Source organism: Notamacropus eugenii, chromosome 6 (assembly GCF_028372415.1).
Source record: "Notamacropus eugenii isolate mMacEug1 chromosome 6, mMacEug1.pri_v2, whole genome shotgun sequence".
Lineage (NCBI taxonomy): Eukaryota > Metazoa > Chordata > Mammalia > Diprotodontia > Macropodidae > Notamacropus > Notamacropus eugenii.
In genome coordinates this window covers 192,813,883-192,834,333 of record NC_092877.1, presented here as the reverse complement: position 1 = coordinate 192,834,333, position 20,451 = coordinate 192,813,883, and the positions used below count along the sequence as shown (strand labels likewise).

The window sequence follows — 20,451 nt, the reverse complement described above, 5'->3', positions numbered from 1 at the left end:
ATATATACCCAAAAGCTAAGGACCTCTGTCTTACAGAGCTCCCTACGGAACTTAGAATTTGAGTGACTTATGCAAGGTCACATGGGTTAGACACAGAACTTGAACTCGATTCTTTCCAGTTCTAAGGCAAGTCCTGTCTATTGGCTACGCTGCTGCTTTTCTGACTAATGTATTGAGAACAAAATCTTCCTTGTCAAGCAAAAGCAGTCATATACCTTTGTGATATTTTAGCTTTACAGGTGATGTGACTCTGTAATGTTACTGAGATAACTGGAAGAGACGTTCTTTTCAGTCCTTCACTACAGTATTTACATCACATTGTTTTTATTTTCATTTAGCCTGTTTTTGTTGTTATTAGTCATTTTCACTCATGTTCAACTCTTCATAATTGTTTTTTGGGGTTTTCTTAGCAAAGGTCCTAAAGTGGTTTGCCATTTCGTTCTCCAGCTCATTTTTACATGAGGACACTGAGGCAAAAAGGGGCTAAGGGAGCCCAGGATCACTCGGTTAGTATGTATTTAGAGCTGCATTTGAATTCAGGTTTTCCAGAGTCCAAGCCCAGAACTCTATTCACTGTGCCACCTAGCTGGCCCATGGTAATATCCAACATGCTCTTAGTTCCTTAGCATTTTCTGCATACTTCTATAGTGCGCTAGAATTCTATTTCAATCCTCATTCCATGTAAAGTTGAAAATACAACAAAATAAAACCAAACCAATTATTTGGTTATCTCAGGTTCTTACAGGAATGCACCATTATATAAATGTAATGAATGTATAAATATACGTACATATATACACTTACATATATGTATATATATAAAAACATATGTATATATTTTAATGCATACATATCTATATGCATTGTATGTGTACATATACACATATATACATATGTGCTATGTATATGCCAGTTAAAGAATTGTGGATAGTTGTAAGATTAATTGATTACAATTGATTGATAAGACCAGATACCTCTGTGTGTGTGTGAGTGTGTGTGTGGGGGGCATGCACATGCACACATGCATACATACAAAGATTTTCTAGACTGGATCTCACTTCATTGACATGGGGAACTCGAGTTTTCTCTTACTGATTTGTCTTCCTAATGTTTAGTGTCTGTAAGGAAATTGATCTTAGTGGATTCTGGCTCAGTATTTCTTATTTCTTGTAAAGCTTTCCAAAATTGGGCATACTCTTCCATTTTTTTACTGTCACATTTTGATTGAACTAGAAAAACTGAAAGTTTTTTTTTTTTTAAATCTAATTGATGATGTTTTGGTAAAGTCGTCTTTGGAATTCAAGTAGAATTTTCACCTATTGGGTTTGTTTATAAAAAAAAGTAAAGCTGTATTTTAATATCCCTGGAATGAGTCTTTTTGACACTTCACAGTGACCTTGGAAAGGTTTTGCTTTTCCTGCTGTCTGAGAAGCTGAATAGATACTGAGTATGAATGGTCTGGTTTACAGATCTATAAGTCTGGCACCTTTGAAATCATTAAACTCCACTAAGCACACCTCCACTATTTTCAAATTTCAATCTTTTGTTTCACAAGAGAAAATTCCTTCTAGTAATCTATTCAGCACAAGGGAAACAGTGGGCTTAGCTCTCTTTTTTTCTCACCATTGTAGACTGGCTATTTTTGTAAGGAAAAACAGATAAGATATATTCATAGATGATAATATTGGTGAAGTCATCTAGCATATATGGCACTTCACATTTTGCAAGGAACTTTACAAATATTATCTCATTTGACACTTGCAACAACCCCTTGAGATAGGCTCTATCATTATCCTCATTTTATACATGTGGAAATGAGAGAGGTCAAGTGACTTGTTAAATCAGTGTCTGAGGTAGGATTGGGACTCATATCTTCCTAACTCCAAGTCCAACATTCTTGATACTTAGACACTTAACTCCTTCACCGATAGAAGGACAAATGGACAAGAGGGTCATAGTGATGAGGATTATGATATACATACAAAGATTGATTTGACCATAATACCCTGTAGAACTCTTTTAGAAAAGAATTACGTTATAGTGTTTACCTGCTCCAACAACTTTGTCAATGGATATACTGGTAGCATCCAACTCCTTGGCAAACTCATGCACAGCCTGGTTAGGGTCTTCATATGTATGGGGATCTACGTACGTTCTGAGACCTGGAAGCTTTACTGCAAAAGAAAGGATACATAATTAGAGCTAGGTTCTTAGTACCAAGAAAATCTATAGTACAAATAAAATATTGACAAATTATTGATAAAGGAAAAAGTCCTTACATTTGTAAAATGCAAGTAGCCTTTACCTTTTCCCAGACATCCCAGACACAGAGCCATGTACTATAAGGATGACTTAAGAAATAATCACTGGTGATTTAAAAGATGAGTAAGACTATTGCTGTTATCAGGGAAGGCAGGCAGACCAACAGGAAAAGGCTAAAAAATACTTTGAGTATCTCACAAAGAAGAATTCTTCTCCCTTTATTTCCATTAGTGGTCCAGATCCACACAGCACCAGTTTATCCATTTAACTGAGGCAAAGTGACAAAAACACACTATTTTCTTTATTATAATTAATGACAATGTAATTAATAATAAGGCATAATATTAATAAATACCAGTTGAACAAATCTTGCAAAAGGACCCCAGGCAACATAAACCATTATGATCATTCCTTTAAGGAAAAAATATAAACAGAAGCAGCATATGCATTGTCATAAAATGACATAAAATTCCCTAAGAACACACTTAATTTTGAAATGATATCTTTCTTGCTTTGTAGGTAAAATATTTCAGAAAGTGTTTAAGAATTTAAGTAAAGCAAGAACAACCAAAAAAACTCCTTCTTTTATGGATACGTGTGAAAAGGATTTAGATGTGACACTATAACATCTGAATTTGAAGTTCTTCAATTAACTGAAGACGAATAACTTTGACTGGTAAGTGGGATAAATTAATTCCCAAAGGGATAAAGTAGAAATATCACTAGCTCATTGGTTCTGTTAGAAAGAGTCCCCGATATTATATAAATGTAACTCCTTGATTTTACAGATGAAGAGGTGGGTAACAGAAATCATTTTACTTGTCCACTGTCACGCTGATAACAGTGATGAGATCAAAAACACGTTTTAACTGAAAAACGTGTTATCGACACCAAGTCAGACTATTTCCTAATTTTAATCATAAACAACTCCCACAGTTTTAGGAATGAAGATGACAAGGCTCATTAACCTTTATTTCTACTATTGTTTGGAAGGCAGGTACAGATTCATATTGTTTTGTGGTTCAAAACTAGAAACGTTCCATCCAATAATACCTTGCTTCATGGGGGTTTTGACTGGCTATTTCTGCTCTGTAGTCATTTCAGATAGCAGAAATTCTTTTCTAACTTACAGTCTAATAGGATTATGAGTTGCTCACGGTCACTAAGTGAATACTTGGCCACCAGGTGTTCCTGTGTCTAAAGCTTTGTACTGACCCTTACGTTTATATGCTCACAATTATTTGCACTAGGCTTTACATAACACTTTAGAGTTGCTATTATTAGTAATGCTACACCCCATTTAAAGATGAGAAAAGTCAGACGGAGTGGTTTGCACAGTGCCAAACAAGTTCCTGAATGTCCTCTTGAAGCAGATATCGAATAGCAGGCAAGATAGTAATTGAGCACTTCAAGGGGACTGCCCATTTCTTTACAAGTAATGCCATATTATAGACAGTCCATAAAGATCAGGTTAAAAATTTCCAATACTTGCCTTTGAATCCAGTGACCATTTTTTGAACACTTAAGGAGCTACTCTATTGGAAATCCATCACAGTGGAGGCATCAAGTATTCTTGAAAATAGTTTTCCAGCAGTAAAACTGATGTCAGATTAGGTGGGATGGGATGGAATGGTGAGAAGGGAGTTAACATTACTCAGTCATTTCCTTCCTCAAATGTTGTGAGGCAAGGGAGAGTATACAGGGCAAAAGAAAGAGATCAGCTCTGGTAACTCCACACCTGCTTTATCTGGCAGCTGCTGCTTGCACTGCTCCAACTTGGAAACATGGTTGGGTGCTCTCTAGCCTGCCTCCCCTGTAACTTGCAAGCACATCTGAAGCTCAGAGCTGGACAGAAGTACAGATGATGAAACTTCAAAGGCAGAGGCCTGGCTGGACAACTTCTAGTTGTAATGTAAGGTGCTGAACTTGGGGAGGGTTTGTTTGTTTTTGTTTTATTTTGTTTTGAAAAGAAAAAGGGATAAAAATCTAAAAGAGATCCTAAAAAAATCTTTTGAAAATATGACTGTCATCACATTGGATTAGAATTTGTAGCAATACTCATGAGGCCACAATGACATCTATCAATCTGTTGTCCCCCTTTTTTCTCACAATTTGGGTCCCACTGGAATAAAGTGAATGCCTATAGCTCAGGCCCACACATTAGCTTCAACTAGGACAGTGCTTCCATCCTGCATTACTTCGCTTATATCCTTGAGTATTATTACTCAAAGAAAAAAAAAAAAGATTCTTTCAAACCTCAGGTAGGTGGCATTATTCTAGGAAATAATCACAACTGTCTTTCTTTTCCTTGAAGAGCTCAAGAAAATCAATTTTATGGAGACTGACTGCTATCACCATTTACTGAGAGGATTATAAAATGAGTTGCCAGGCAATCGCCTCACAAAAAGATTGCAAAGTAAGTTGCTGGGCTCAAAAATAACAGTTCTTTGGGGGTGGTTCTTTTTTCAAGTTCACTAGGGAAAGTACTAACAGAAAAATGTGGTATGAAAAAGACTAGTGATTATTCCTGTATAAAAACAAAAAAGTAATTGACCGTATGTTGCTGTTCATGAAAAATTTTGTAAATGGCTTTTCCATCCACAGTAAATTCAAGTTACAGTCCTCCTCACTCTACTTGATTTTTAACAAAAACCACCACCACCACCACCACCAAGAACCTGCCACACACAACAAAATTAAAAGACAGTTCCCTGTTGGGATTTCTACTGGTGATTTTTAAATGGTAACCCCAGGAGATCCAGAGATCAGGTGATCCAGGTTGCAAAAAGAATAATCCCTTCACACCAATAATTAAGGGCAGCACATAGAGTAACTGGGTTCTGTCATGAAAAACAGATAATAAACACATGCACATGTGTTAAGCTGTACTACTTTACAGCTCATTTTGTGCAAACACAATAATTTACATTTCCATTTTATCATCATGAGTTACCCTAAGGGCAGCAAAAGGTTAAAAAAAAAGTCCCAGTCAGAGAGAGCAAAGGGATAGTATCTGAGGAGGTGAAGCACATTTCTGTTGCTTTGAAGCAATATTATAGGATTTGTAATAAGGCTGGAGGGAATAGTTCCTAGCTGGAGCTTTTTAAAAGTAATACAGAATAAATGGACTGAAATAAACCATCTGTGGTATTTAAGATGCAGAAAGTTTACGACAGGCATGGAGGTTACTTTATCCTCTTGCAGTCAGACTAAAGAGAACTTTCTGTGTCTTTTAAGGACATTGTGAAATCAAAGAAAAGCCAAGTTTTAACAAATGCCACTACAGAACTTCATAGCTACAAGAGGTCTTTATGGTACAGTAAATGCATGCTTACAAAAAAGGCATCAAAAGCTCAAATTCATTAGATGTATAATTCTAATAAAATGTACAGAATCTGCATGGGACTGCTCTAAAAACAACATTTACAATCAATTGTCTAGTCCAAATTAAAAATCTCTTAATCCATAGAAATTTAACTTCTCTGACTAATTTATGAATGGCTATTGCCTCACTCGTGTCAGACAGCCAGGGAAAAAAAAAACAAACCATGACCTGCAATTCATCTATGGCACTTTATAATGAATGCTTTTATTTTACAACCCAATTAACTTTGAATCATGAAACATTCCTAGTATGGGGCACACATAAATATTGGGTTGTTTGTGTCCAGTCCATTAATTGTTCATTAATTGTCAGTGGTAGTATAATAATCCTGGGAACTATTATAAGTCATGTTTCACTCAGAAATGAAGCAGAAGGAGAACACATTAGAGAAAAAGAATAATATAATCTGGCAGTTGGTGCCACTTCTGCCCCATTGCAATTAAATTCTGTAATACATTTTTTCTAGAAGCAACTGTATGTATGCTTCATGTTGGCAATTATTAATAAAGTTTTCTCTTGAGATATAGCTAATATTGCAGTTTTTAGAAGTAAATCCAGGGGATAATTGCCACTGACAAGCAGATTTTTTTAGCATGTGTATATATATATATATATATATATATATATATATATATAGATAGATAGATAGATAGATAGATAGATAGATAGATAGATAGATAGATAGATAGATATATACACACACACATACACACACATATTTTAAAGTCAATGAGATTTTATAGGTGGATAATTTGTATTTTTAAAAATAAATTTTAAAAATCCCATTGCTTCTTTTATGAAATAAGATAATAAGATTATACTTGCCACTTTCAGATGGGATATAGTTTTGAAAAGTAAACTAATTTTCATTCTCAAAAAACATCTGGGACAATTTGCTTCACCAAAACTAAACCCAGAAAGGCTTTTTATCTGCAATTAAACTCTTTCCTTCCCAGAGGAGTTTTTCTTTTGGAGAAAATTAGAAGAGGCTCAGTTTTTAATATTAAAATGTGAAATATATAGGTTTAACTAATCATTGACTATCAGGCAATTCTACTATAAAACAGAATGTTTGGGAGCTTCTTTTTGATAGGCAAGTATTTGGTAGGCAGGGAATAAGACACTGCAGAAGCTGAAGTCTCTTACATTTTTTTTTCTCCTTAGAACTTAGAAAATAAAGTTTGTATTTACATTTCATCAGAGAGATTGGAAAGGAGACAGCTAATGTTCTGTTTTGCATTTCAGCAATTCATAGCAGAAAACATTTGGTTTAATGCCCATATTTAGACATAGGTCATAGGTTCCCATTTATTTCAATTCTGAAATGCAACCTCTTAAAGATTACTTAATGTTGAGAAGTAAGCTTTCTTTTCCTTTTGGAGATCAATTTCATTTTACTGTATTATTCTTCTCTAAAATTTTACTTCTTATAACATCTACAAGGCAAAATATGGTTTTGTTCATAGATCAACAAATGCTAAAACTCAAACACTGAAATTAAAATATGGAAACTTACAATGTCCATTCCCAAAATGAAGTCTTTTTTCCTCTGCACCATGCTTTGATTTGTTATAGCCACAAAATCTAGAAACAAAGCAAGAGGAAGGAACATTGGAAAAGGAAATTTGGAATCATTATATATTTACAGCATGTGAAAGGAGCATGAGAATAAAGTGTTTTCCCTAAACAATTAAATGCTCTAGTGAAAGTTTAATGATGTTCACATTTTCTATGCTCTCTACAGGAAAGCTGAACTCTCAGAAGACTGGAAAACTGATTAATAGGAGGCTTTCTGGAGTTTCCCAAACCTTACCATAGTGTCTATTTCTCAAGTAGAAATTTACAATGGCCTTAGGATCATTATAGTTTTTACAGATTTTTTTTTACAGCTATTAAATGGATGAAGATTGGGGTCTGCTATTATTATTGCCATGTACTTTTCCCATGTGCTTCTGAAGAAGAAAGGAAGGGGGGGGAAACATAGAAGGGAGGCAAACAGAACAGGAGAAAGAAAAAAAAATAGAGCACAGGTAGATAAGTTAAGATGAAACGGGGAGAAAAAAAGAGGGTTAGAAAAAGAGAAGACAATAGAATTTCAAGTTCAAGCAACTCTTCTACCTGGAAATTCTTGATTGACTTCTCTCATCAAACTCTGGCAGCAGTTAAGAAAAGAAAATAAATGTATAAGGTAGATGATGAACTCACCTCCCGATCAGGACATACACCACAACTGTCAGAAGAATAATTGCTACTGCAGCTGAAATGGCTATCATGACAACCTGGCTATTCTCACTGGAGATGGAGAAAGCTGTAAGGTCAAAGAAAAACAGACATTAACACATCACAATTGACACCCACATAAGGAGCTGATGAATTAAGTCTTCTCTGTTCTGCTTTGTGCTTTACCTGAAAATGACTCAGTGCTCAGTACCTGCTCTAAAAAGTCATTCATCTTTGCCTGAAGTGTCCCCATCTCAAACAAACACACAAAAAAGAACTTTCTTATTACATGGTATTTGGTCTATTAAGTGCTTAGTAACATTAAATAACTGGTTACAGTGAAGTAGAATTTGAAGGAGAAATTCATAGGAAACTTGAAAATGAGTGAACTTTATCTTTTCTCACAAAAAAATTATTAAACCAATCAACAAATATTTATTCACAACAGAGTGTGACTAGTTCGCTGTATCCTTTTCAAGTAAGAAATCAGGAGAGATCATTTAGTGACGAAAACAGAAATTTCCAGAGAAGGAGTAGGAAGGGAATGAAAAATGTCTAAGAAAAAAGGGTTTAAGCATCATTTAACTCTCTGGACCCAGGTTGATGTGTGATGTAGCATTCAATAATTATTAAATTAAAAGGTGAAATATGACACATGAATAAAGTTATGCGTCTAGATTTACATGATGATTACTAAGGACTTATGTCATCTGAAGTATTTCAAGACTAGGCTTTAACTACTGTCCTTGCCAGCAGCAGCCGCAGCATCGCTGTTAATACCACCACCCCAACAGCAAATATTGATATCACTGGGGTGATCTTACTGGCTTTTATCTACTGCTTTAATGCTAGCACAGTATATTAGAGGTATCATCTCATTTGGATCTTAAAATACTTCAGTTTCCATTGTCCGTATTTTCCCAGTAGGAAATCCAAGCTTTGAGAGAATGTGTCTTGCTCATGGTTATACAGCTAGTGAGGATCAGAAGTTTTCTTGCCTCTAGCCCTGGTGCTTTTTCCACTATCCCGTATTATTTTATATAAGGATCCAATGAGCTAACATTTGCAAGGCACTTAGCCTGGTGCCTGACACAGAGTTGGCATTTAATAAATGTTTATTCCCTTCTTCATAGTACATAAAAAGCATTTCCCTTATAATATTTCCAAAGCAGTTAAGCAGATGTCATGTAAATTGTTTCAGGTTATGTCAAATTTCAAAAGCAATAAATCATATAACTTGATTATCTCTCTTCAGAAGTGCATTTAAAAGGATATTAGATTTTTTTAAGAATTAGAAAACTTTCAGAAAAATCAGATAGAGGGGCTTGAAACAAGATTTTTTTCAATAATTTTAAAGAGGTTGGTAATTTAAGATCATATATATATATATATATATATATATATATATGAAAGGGGAGAGTTAAATTATGGGTAAGGGTACAAAAAAGATTTTTGTTTATACAATGACTTAATATTCCAGCATCCACAACACTAGAAATGGATAATAAATACTTGTGAAACTAATTTTAATTGAATCATGTTTCTTTTTTTAATATGATGACTTAATTTTGGCATTACAATGTACCTTATACCAAATATATATGTTCCTATACTAAATATATATTTTCCTATACTTTGAAACCATACTCATAAGTACTATATAAATATGATTATTGTGATTCTGAGTTTAGTTTTTAAGTTTTTGTTTGGAATCTAATGTTTTCTTTGTAAAATTAATAGCGTGGGAAACAGGAACGGTTTGGTGGTGTTTGACTGGACAGAAGTGTTGGAACATCATCAAAGACTGTGTAGGTAGAAAAGGCTTTCTGTAATGCAGCAGCTCTCAGTGTATCACTTGCCAATCCACAGGCATCCTTTTCATTCTCTCAGGAGGTATGCAAGGTCAAAACATTTGATAATAAATCTAATATACTGTAGTTTCCAATATGGGAAATATCGATATATATAACACATATAAACAAAAAGTTTAGGGTTTTTAAGGGTTCAAACGATTTTCAGAACAAAATGTATGAGAAACGCTACTATAAGGGCATGGACTTTCAGGAATACCCAGCTGAGAAAAAGCAGGGGTAGGGCATAAAGAGGTGGTACTCCCTTTCCCTGTCAACTCTCCCGTATCTGAAATAAGAATCTATGATGGGGCAAGATGTCATTATCTTATTTTTATAATGGTTGTGGAAAGAAGTAGAAGGGTGAACCATCCCTGAGATTTAATGGTTAAAGAGAATTCCCAGTAAAAAATAAAACAAAGCAAAAAACCCTCATTCTACCAAGTCGGGTCAGCACCTGCTCTAAAACTTAAAATTTGAAAAAAGTTGCCTGGGGCAATTCATATTTCTTGCCCAAAGTCACACAGCAAACATATTTCAGTGGCAGAATTCAAACCCAGGTCTTCCTCATTTGCCAGGCTGGTTTCTATTCATTATGCCATGATACCTCATATTTTAAAATGATATTCTCTAGTCATCACATCCAGATAGAAAGAAATTCAACACAAACTCATCAATATGAAAGTGATTCCCAAGTGGTATGATATGGTGTGTGTGCTTTGTGTGGTGTAGTGTATGTGGTGTGTGTGGTGTGGTGTGGTGTGTGTGGTGTGGTGTGTGTGGTGTGGTGTGGTGTGGTGTGTATGGTGTGGTGTGGTGTGTGTGGTGTGGTGTGGTGTGGTGTGGTGTGATGTGGTATGTGTGGTGTGGTGTGGTGTGGTGTGGTGTGGTGTGTGTGGTGTGGTGTGGTGTGGAGTGGAATGGTATGGAGTGGTATGGATGGTATGGTATGGTATGGTATGGTAAAGTATTTTAATAGCAATGCTGTACTTTATTGTGAAGCCTTTTTTGTAAGACTTAACACATGAATTTATATTCTAAGTCACTGTTATCTTTGGTTGCTTTCTGTATGTTTGGCAAGTAAGTTAAATGAGCTTTTAGTTCCTTTTGAGTATGTTATATTATATTATGTTATGAAGGATTATAGTTTTAAGGGGATAAATTTGTACTCTTACTTCTAATTTTGGAGTACGAATTTATGAAAGGTGGTAGGTTTTAAATTCTCAAGTGAATTTTAATTAACCCCTTCATATAACATGGCTCAAGGTAGACACAAGAAGGAAAGAAACATCCAGAGACAAACCTCATTTCTCTCACTTATAAATGGGGAGAAGAGTGAATTATATTACCTCAAAGGACCCTTCTAGTTCTAATATTTAATAATACCACTGGATTGTGCAAAGCACTAGAGGAAAACAAGTTTCACTATTGTTACTGAAAATTAGAAAATCTTGGATGAAAACGTTAAATTATTTTAATAATAATAGCATGGATGTAAGGTTTACAAAAGGCTTTACAAATATTATCTCATTTGGTTCTCATAATAATCTGAGGAGATAGGTGCTGTTTTTAATTCCCATTTTAAAGATGATGAAACTGAGGCAGATAGAGGTTAAGTGACTTGCTTAAGGTCACATTGTTAGTCAGTGTCTGAGTCCAAATTTCAACTCAGGTCTTTCTAACTACAGGTACAGTGCTCTACACGCTCTATCACCTTATTCTCTCTAAAATTTTTGATAACTGTGATGTACTGGTCAAAATACAAGAGGCAGAGTCATAATTCCTGGTCTCAACCTTTGTTACCTTGGGCAAAATCTTTTATAAGGACTGCTCCTTCATTCATAGAATGGGAGGGGGCAAAAACTAGACATTTTCCTGCCGTAAAATTTTACTATGGATTATTTCTAGTTAGTGAATTTGAATGATTTATTCTAAAGAGTTAATCTACTATTTTTATTGTGTCAGCTAATACATGATTTCATAACAAATAGTTTTTTACATATTACCAAGACAAATAAATAAATATCTTAATAGTTTTTATATTGAAAGTTAATTTTTCTTTTCATCTAAGGCTGAGGACACTTTCCTTTGATACTTTAAGACTAGAAATAACATATGTTAATAGTGAATAGATAATTTTAAAATCATGTTACTTAACCAAAATACCAGCTAAAAAAAATGGGAATTGAGAAAAAAATAGTTCCCATGCCGCTCTTTCCCTACCTCTCCCCTCTATTCAAACATTCCAAGTGTAAAACCATTTGGCTTATATTCCAAAATTTCATTGTTTATTTTTAAGACATTGTAGTCTTTACACAGAACATTTTTAAACCTCAAACACTCAAGGCTTATTAGTAGTTCATGAGTAAAACGTACCACAGCAGTATCTGTGGTATAATCTGGAATTACATTAGACTGGTGGAATTTTTGTTGTTGTTGTCCTTGCAAATTCACATATATGTCAGATGAATCAGGGCTAAATGCTGGCTAGGACTATGAAGTATTAGATGGGCTTCCTATGCAATGCCTCTACAAAATATGGCTCTTATTTGAAAATAAATGTTGCATTTCTTCCACAATCTAAAATAGGGATAGTGTTAACACTTTAATTGTTTATACTTGTGATTAACAGTTGTTCTCTTTGATTGTTTTTAATGTATTTTAAAGCTTAAACTGTCTTTATGGAAGTTAAAAAAAGCTTATTGAAAAAATGGATAATTGAAACTCTGTACAATTCAAATGGCAAATCACCTGAGTATAACTACTCTCAAGCAGTAATTGAATTGTGTTATTATATTATTTCAAATAATTTAATTTCTCTTGAACATTATGTAGGAAAGGCTTTTGCTTTTTATCATAAGAGTTTAGCACATGAAATGTGAACATTTGCAATAAGTTGATTTTACCATGGGAGAATGAAAAGGTTTGGGAGAAGGATAAATGAATTGTATGCTTGAGGATAAGGCTTTTTGCTAGTTGGACAGATAAAAGGAGCATTATTGGGTAGTCATGGATAAAAGCAATTAAATAGTGGCATTATTCTTTATAAGCATTGAACTTTATAAACTGTAGAGGCAAAAGCGTGATTTAGTTTTTAATACAATATTAATATATTTCTTAAGGAAACAGCCCTGAATATATTCACTCCATACTAATAACCAAGTCAACTTTGACAATTTTTCTGGATTTTCTTACTTAGAACAATGAATAAGATTCTTTAAAAATCACAATAAAATCATTCCATAAAAACAAGAAATTAGAAAACAAAATTTTCCATGGGGAAAAAATGGGGTACTGTTTAGCCAAATCAAATACTGAAGTTATTTAATTTAGGAAATGCTTGCCAACTTAGAGGTAGTATAAATTTCAGATTCAATGGACAATCTAAAAGTAGGTTACTGTAACTGAAGTGATTAAACATGTGTAGAAAAAAAGCAATATATAATCTTTAAATGATATAAAAATATAGGTTTTGGTCACTATATTATGCATTAAAGCTAAATCAAAGTCCTCATGTATAAATTTCTAGTACTCAGTACTCTACTACTCAGTTGACTGAATAAAACAATAAACCTGAAATATCTAGAGTAAGAACCATACCTTTCTTTAACAAGAAAAATATTTATTCCAACAGTGGAAATATGATCAGGTAAAAAAAAGAGGGAAAACCCACCTGTTATAGTTCCACATATATCCCTCAGCAGATTTTAATTGAAAAGATAAAATATAAAATTCCATACTACTATTACAGTAAATGACAGATCATAAATAGTTACTGTACATCACATTTACTGAAGTCTGGAAGGTAATGAAACTAACCATTCCAGTTAGTTTAAAACAGCACACACAAACACTTAAAATCACATGAAATGATACATACAATCTGGACTAGTTTCAAATTCAAACTTGCGGCTGCTGGTCCCATATCCAGCTGCTGTTCGGGCTCGGATTTGGAATATGTAAGTAGTCTCAGGTTTGAGGCCATTGATGGTAACATTCATGCCTCTTGCCCTCAGAATGGTATAGCTTGTTTCTTGCTCCTGCTTTGAGGTAAGAAAGAATCATGTTAAAAAAAAAAAAACTTTCATTTTTCAAATAGATAGGAACAGTCAAATTTGTAAGCAAAAGATCTTTTCTCAGTTTTTGAGATATGAAAGGATATGAACAGGCAGTTTACAGAGAAAGAAATCAAAACTATGGGTAGTGACATGAAAAAAAAAGTTTAAGTTGCTAATAATTAGAGAAATGAAAGTTAATAGAACTAGGAGGTAACACCTCATACCCATCAGACAAGCAAAGATAAAATATGATAATTGACAAATGCAGGAGGGTATGTGGCAAAATAGGTACACTAATTCACTGTTCATGAATCTATGTGCATGTTCATGAAATCTAGTGCAACCATTCTGAAAAGCATTTTAGTGCTGTACTTAAAAAGCTTTTAAACTGTGTTGTCTGACTCAGCAAGTAGCACTCTGAGTAGCTCAAAGAAAAAGGGAAAGAATCAACATGCACAAAATTATTTATAGCAAATTGTTTTGTGGTAGCTTTTGTTGTTGTTCAATTATTTCAGTTATGTCCATCTCTTTGTGACAGTATCTGAGGTCGGCAAAGATACTAAAGAGATTTGCCCTTTCCTTCTCCAGTTCATTTTACAGATGAGGAAACTGAGGCAAACAAGGATAATGACTTGTCCAGGATCACACATATAATACATCTGAGTGAGATTTGAAGTCAGGTCTTTCTGACTCCAGGTCCAGCATTCTTTCCACTTTGCCACCTACCTACCCTTTTAATGGTAGTAAACAACTGGAAACTGAGGGAACATCTATTAAATGGGGAATAGTTGGATAAGTTGCACTATATGAATGTGATGGAATAGTATTGTGCTATAAGAAATGATGAAGGAGTTGGTTTCAGAAAAAAAAGACAACTGGGAAGAACCATATGAATTGATACAAAGTGAAATGAGCAGAACCAGGACAACAATTTATACAGTAAAAAGAATATTATAAAGATAATCAACTTTGGAAGACAGTTATGATCAACACACTGATCAATTGCAATTCCAGAGAACTCATGATGAAATATGCCATCCACCCCAGAGAGAGAAATGATGGACTCAGAATGCAGACTGAAGTACATTTCCCCCCTTTGTTTTTCTTGATTTAAAAAAAAATATATGTCTAATGAAGAAATTTGTTTTGTATGACTATGCATATTCATAATAGGTTTTGTTTTTCTTTTCTGCTCATTGGGTGGGGAAGTGAAATGGGAGAGAATTTGGAACTGAAAAAGAAAGAAAAATGTGCTTACAAAATAAAAGGAAGGCTCCATTTATTCCTATGCTCTATAATGTTTTCAATAGGAATGGGTGTTATATTTTGTCAAAAACTTTTTCTCAATTTTTTCAGATAATCATACAGTTTCTGTTAGTTTTGTTGCTGATATGATCAATTATGCTGACAGTTTTCCTAATATTGAACCAGCCCTGCTTTCGTGGTATAACTCCTACCTGATGAAAGTGTATTATTCTCTTGATAAGTTGCTGTAATCTTTTTGCTAATATCTTATTTAAAATTTTTACATCTATACTTATTAGGGAAATTGGTCTATAATATTCTTTCTGCATTTTGGCTTGTATCAGTTTAAGTATCAGCAACATATTTGTATCATAAAAAGAATTTGGTAGGACTCCTTTGCCAATTTTCCCAAATAGTCTACATAGTATTAGAATTAACTGTTCTTTAAATGTTTGATAGAATTGGCTAATTAGTAAATTCATATGACCTGGAGGTTTTTTCTTAGGGAGTTCATCATTGACAAGTTATTCTATTTCTTTTTCTGACATGAGGTTATTTAAGTATTTTACTTCCTTTTCTGTTAATCTGGGCAATTTATAATTTTGTAAATATTCATCCATTTCACTAAGATTGTCACATTTATGGGCATACAGTTGGGCAAGATAATTTCTACTTATTGTTTTAATTTCCTCTTCATTGGAGGTGAATTCACCCTTTTCATTTTTGATACAGGTAATTTGATTTTCTTCTTTCTTTTTTTTAAATTAAATTGAACAAAGGTTTACCAAGTTTACTGTTTTTTTTTTCATAAAAAAATAAATAAATACAACAAAAATTGTTTTTGTATTTAGTATTCTTAATTTTAATTTTTAAATCTCTCCTTTGGTTATCAGAATTTCTAATTTGGTATTTAATTGAGGATTTCCAATTTGTTCTTTTTCTAGTTTTTCAAGTTGCATGGCCATTTCATCAATCTCCTCTTTCTCTGTTTTATTCATGTAAGCATTCAGAGATATAAAACTTACCCTAAGAACAGTTTCCATTGCATCCCATAAGTGTGGGTACGTTGTCTCATTATTGTCATTCTCTTAAATGAAGTTATTGATTGTTTCTATGACTTGTTGTTTGACTCAATCACTCTTTAAGATTAGATTACTTAGCTTCCAGTTAATTTTTGGTATCTTTCCATGGCCCTTTGTTACATATATTTTTTTATTGCATCATGATCTGAAAAAGATGCATTGACTATCTCTGCCTTTCTGAACTGGATTGTGAGGTTTTTTGCCCTAATACATGGTCAATTTTTGTGTATGTTCCATGGACTACTGAGAAAATGATATATTCCTTTCTATCTCCATTCAGTTTTCTATAGAGATCTATTATCTACCTTTTCCAGAATTCTCTTCACCTCCTTAACTTCATTCTTGTTTATTTTGAGGTTAATTTGTCAAGTTCAGAGAGGGGGAGGTTGAGGTCCCCCTCTAGTGTAGTTTTACTGTCTATTTCTTCCTGTAACTCCCTTAACTTCTCCTCTAAGAAGTTGAATGCTATACTACTTGGTGCATATATATTTAGTAATGATATTATTTGATTTTCCATAGTGTCTTTTAGCAGCATATAGTTTCCTTTCTTATCTCTTTCAATTAGATCTATTTTTGCTTTTACTTTGTCTGAGATTAGGATTACTACCCCTGCTTTTTTTTTTTTTTAGTTCAGCTGAAGCATAACATATTCTATTCCAGTCTTTTATCTTTACTCTGTGTGTATCTCTGTTTCAGATGTATTTCTTGTATACAATATATTGTAAGATTATGGTTTTCAATCCAGTCTGCTATCTGTCTCCACTTTATGGGAAAGTTCATCCCATTCACATTCACTGTTATGGTTACAATCTGTATCTTTCTCTCCATGTTAATCCATCCCCCTCCCCCTTGTGTTTTTATTTCTCCCTTCTCCCTTCCCCTCCTCAAAAGAGTTTTACTTTTCACCACTGACTTCCTCAATTTTCCCTCCTTATCTGCCCCCCTCCCTTTTCTTCCCCTTTAACCTTACTACTTCTTCTTTCCCTTCTAAGTGCTTTACAAATACTATCTCATTTGATCTTTACAACAAGCCTGGGAGGTAGGTAATATTATTATTCCAATTTTACAGTTGAAGAAGCTGAGGCACAGGTTAAATGACTTGCCTGGGATCACATAGTAAGTGTCTGAGGTTAGGTTTAAATTCAAGTCTTCCTGACTCCAGGCCCAGAACCACTGTCCCACTTATCTGCCAATGGAAAGAGTACCATATTTTGGAGTCAGAGAAGCTATACTCAAATTCTAACCTTGCCAATTTACACCTGTATAACCTTGGATATGTTCCTTAGCTACTGCTTAAGTCATTTTCCTCTTGACAAAATGAAGGGGGTGGATTAGATAATCTTTCAAGTTCTTTATAGTCTTAAATGTATGATTCTATGCTTGTAGTATTATTATAGGGTAGTTAGGTGGCACCATGGACATAGTACTGGACTTGGATTTAAGAGAATCTGAGTTCAAATCCTTCCTCAAATGCTCAAATAGATGTGCAACCCTGGTCAAGTCAGTTAACCCTGTTTGCCTCAATTTCCTCATCTATAAAATGAACCAGAGAAGGAAATAGCAAATTACTCCAGTATCTTTGTCAAGAAAATCCCAAATGGGGTCATGAAAATTCAGACAAGACTAATCTACTAAAGATCAGAATTATTACAACAGTGATAGAGCTGAACCTTAATTTTTACCCTTTTTAGTGAGTGCCATGTTTAAGTCAATTCCAGTGCCCCCTCTGCTTGGACTCCTTGCTAAAAAGGACATTAACAATCATGGGTTCTTAGAGATCTATTGTCCCCTGTAATGGATGCTATGTGGGGAGGGCTATGTCAAAGGTGATGGTGAGTAGCCTCAACTAGAAAAGCTCCTACACAATAGTCTTAAAAGAAGAGACAACATCTTTCTTGTTATCTCTGTACTTTCAAGCATGCCAGGACTCTGTGACATCTTAGAATTCTAGGTAGGGAATTTCTCTCCTCCTCTTCTCTCTCTTCATTTCAGCAGCTATGGGAGCTCCCCATATATAGAAGCAAACACATGTGCTTGTCTCTTTGAGTTTGGCATGGATCTCAAGTTTCTAGGGACTCTTCTTTTACGTTTCTTATCTTGGGTAGAACAGGGATCTGAAGATGTATGTTTCTAACCTTGGTGGCTACCTGGTAAGTTCAAAGGCCTAGAGTCATCGCAAGTTCTGAATTCTGGTTGCCCAGTAAGAGGGTGTTTCCTGCACATACACCATCTTTAGGTGAGATGACCACCAAGAGGAAAGTGAATTATGCATGCCTTTTTAGCCAAAAATATGAACCTTGTTTGAGTTGCTGCTCAAATAGTATGGGTAGAGGTAATAATGGAAAATGTTCAGTCATCCTGTAAGACTCCATTACCCTTTCTTACACCAATGAGATATTCACTGATGAAAACTGTTTATTGGACAGGAATCATGCATCCACTTGTGTCACCTCTCCATGCCTTACTGAAAGCAGGGCAAGATACACATGGCTACAAGAGTGGATGCTCCATTTATTTTCTTTAACTTATTTTGAAAGCTATGCAGTAAGTGCTAGTGACATCTGTGGTCTTCTAAACAATGTTCTTATCATTTGTCAGAAGTAATGAAAGGGGAGCATCAAGAGGGAAAGGAACATATGTGTGTATGTAACAATCATGGTTTCCTATAATAGCCTTTTCCTATCCAGGCACTGGGTAGTAGAAAAATCAATACTTTTAGTTCAGTGATTATGACCTGCATAACAAATAACCACAAATTTTTGGTCTACGTGTTAAATGGTAAAGTCAAGGGAGTTGGACTGCATGAAGGGTTCCAAATTTGGGTAACATTTGATGCTGAGGAAACGCAAAGCTTGTCAAAGGAGTAGAGGCAATGTTTGGCAAATAAATTTACTATCCTTTTGAAATATTTAAAAAGTAGTAGTATTCTTAGAAAAATGTTGTGTTAAAGTTTTTTCATGAAAATTAATCTCTTTATTTTTATATTCATATGAACAATAAATACTAGACTTAATTGCCTTTCATATGAAAGACAGGTTTTAGGAGGGTTTACTGAAAGCCAAAGCATGTGGGGACCAAAAAAGTCTGGGAACCCCTGGATGTGATAGTCTATGAAATCTATCAGTATTTATTCAGCACCTATTATGGATAAAGCATTTTTGGGGAACTGTAAGTAACATGGCTGAATATGGTTCTTTCTTACATGGAAATGTGCCAAATTAAACAACTCTCTTAGGGCATCAATAAGATTTGCCCAACAAACTTTTATATAGTTTCCTTAAAATGTAAGTTGGTATCTTGTTCATTTTGCAATGGAAATACATTAACTTATTGGGTGTATATACACACATACACACACACAAATGCATACACATCTGTGTGTATGGATGCAGGCATGTGCATATGTATATAAACACACACATGTTGTGGAAAATCATCTCTGGGTCTTTGTTTCCTCATACGTCAAGACAAATTTTCCACAGTTAAACTTCATCAAGAAAAGAAATGAGACCCACAACAGTTTAGATAATCTAAGTTCATGTCTCAGTTCTACCAGCCAATAGCTTTATGACCTTAGGCAGTAAGTCTTTCTTTAACTCCTTTGCATCTCTTCTGCTTCCTCATCTCCAAAAAGAGAGGATCATACTAGTCAATTACTTCACTTCTTTGCTTTGAAATGTGGCAATTTCGTTGCTATGATTCTGTGAATAGAAAAATCCTGAATATAGGAATCAAGAGTTGATAGTTACTGACTTGAGAAGAGATCCTAGAAGCAACTCACTGCCAGCAGAGCTGAGAACTCAGGGGAATTGAGTTTCCCTAACTGGAACATATGTTTCCAAACGGCTTATTTAATATACATGGAAACATCGAAATAAACAAATGCACCGAATACCAAATAAACAAATGCCTTGAATATTATCAATATAAAAGACTTATTTTTTTGAAAGAAAAAATATGAAAAATTGGCCTTTGAACCCAAATAAAGATCTGAGAGGCTGGAAACATTAAAACTATGCAGCGGAACTTCAGAGAATTGTGAAATTGTTTACATTGGGAATTCTATATTAATTTCAGCATATCCTTCACCAAATTTTAATACTGTAGCATCACAAAAGAACAGGAATCCTATTATAATTATTTACTTGGGTAAAACAGGAATTGGTTACATGTGTATACAAACACATATGTATGTATGTGTGTGCATGTGTGTATATATGTATAAATCACCTTAATATGTGATATGTTAAAATTGTCATTTGAGTTAACCTCTAGGAAAATTATTTCATGTATTTGTTTCCATCAGACTCAGTAGTTCCCAGATGAGTTGTAGACCACTTTGCAGCAAC

At 34.3% G+C, this 20,451-nt stretch overlaps 1 protein-coding gene and 1 long non-coding RNA gene across 5 annotated transcripts in view; one reads left to right on the top strand and one right to left on the bottom strand.

Moving 5' to 3' along the window:
* The window catches only part of EPHA3 (EPH receptor A3), a 419,590-nt gene that overhangs the window by 86,044 nt on the left and 313,095 nt on the right, over window positions 1–20,451 (bottom strand). For 3 of the 4 annotated variants that reach the window (XM_072621658.1, XM_072621661.1, XM_072621660.1), the window contains exons 7-10: window positions 13,598–13,760; window positions 7,853–7,955; window positions 7,164–7,231; window positions 2,049–2,174 (exon numbers count right to left, since the gene is read on the bottom strand). In XM_072621658.1, coding sequence (XP_072477759.1) covers window positions 2,049–2,174; window positions 7,164–7,231; window positions 7,853–7,955; window positions 13,598–13,760 — 460 coding nt within the window. The remainder of the gene's footprint in view (window positions 1–2,048; window positions 2,175–7,163; window positions 7,232–7,852; window positions 7,956–13,597; window positions 13,761–20,451) is intronic. The other variant, XM_072621659.1, reaches the window with a different exon arrangement.
* Window positions 2,168–7,859, top strand: LOC140512523 (uncharacterized). The gene is made up of 3 exons (XR_011969788.1): window positions 2,168–2,938; window positions 4,577–4,678; window positions 7,392–7,859. It is a non-coding gene; the product is annotated as an uncharacterized lncRNA (long non-coding RNA).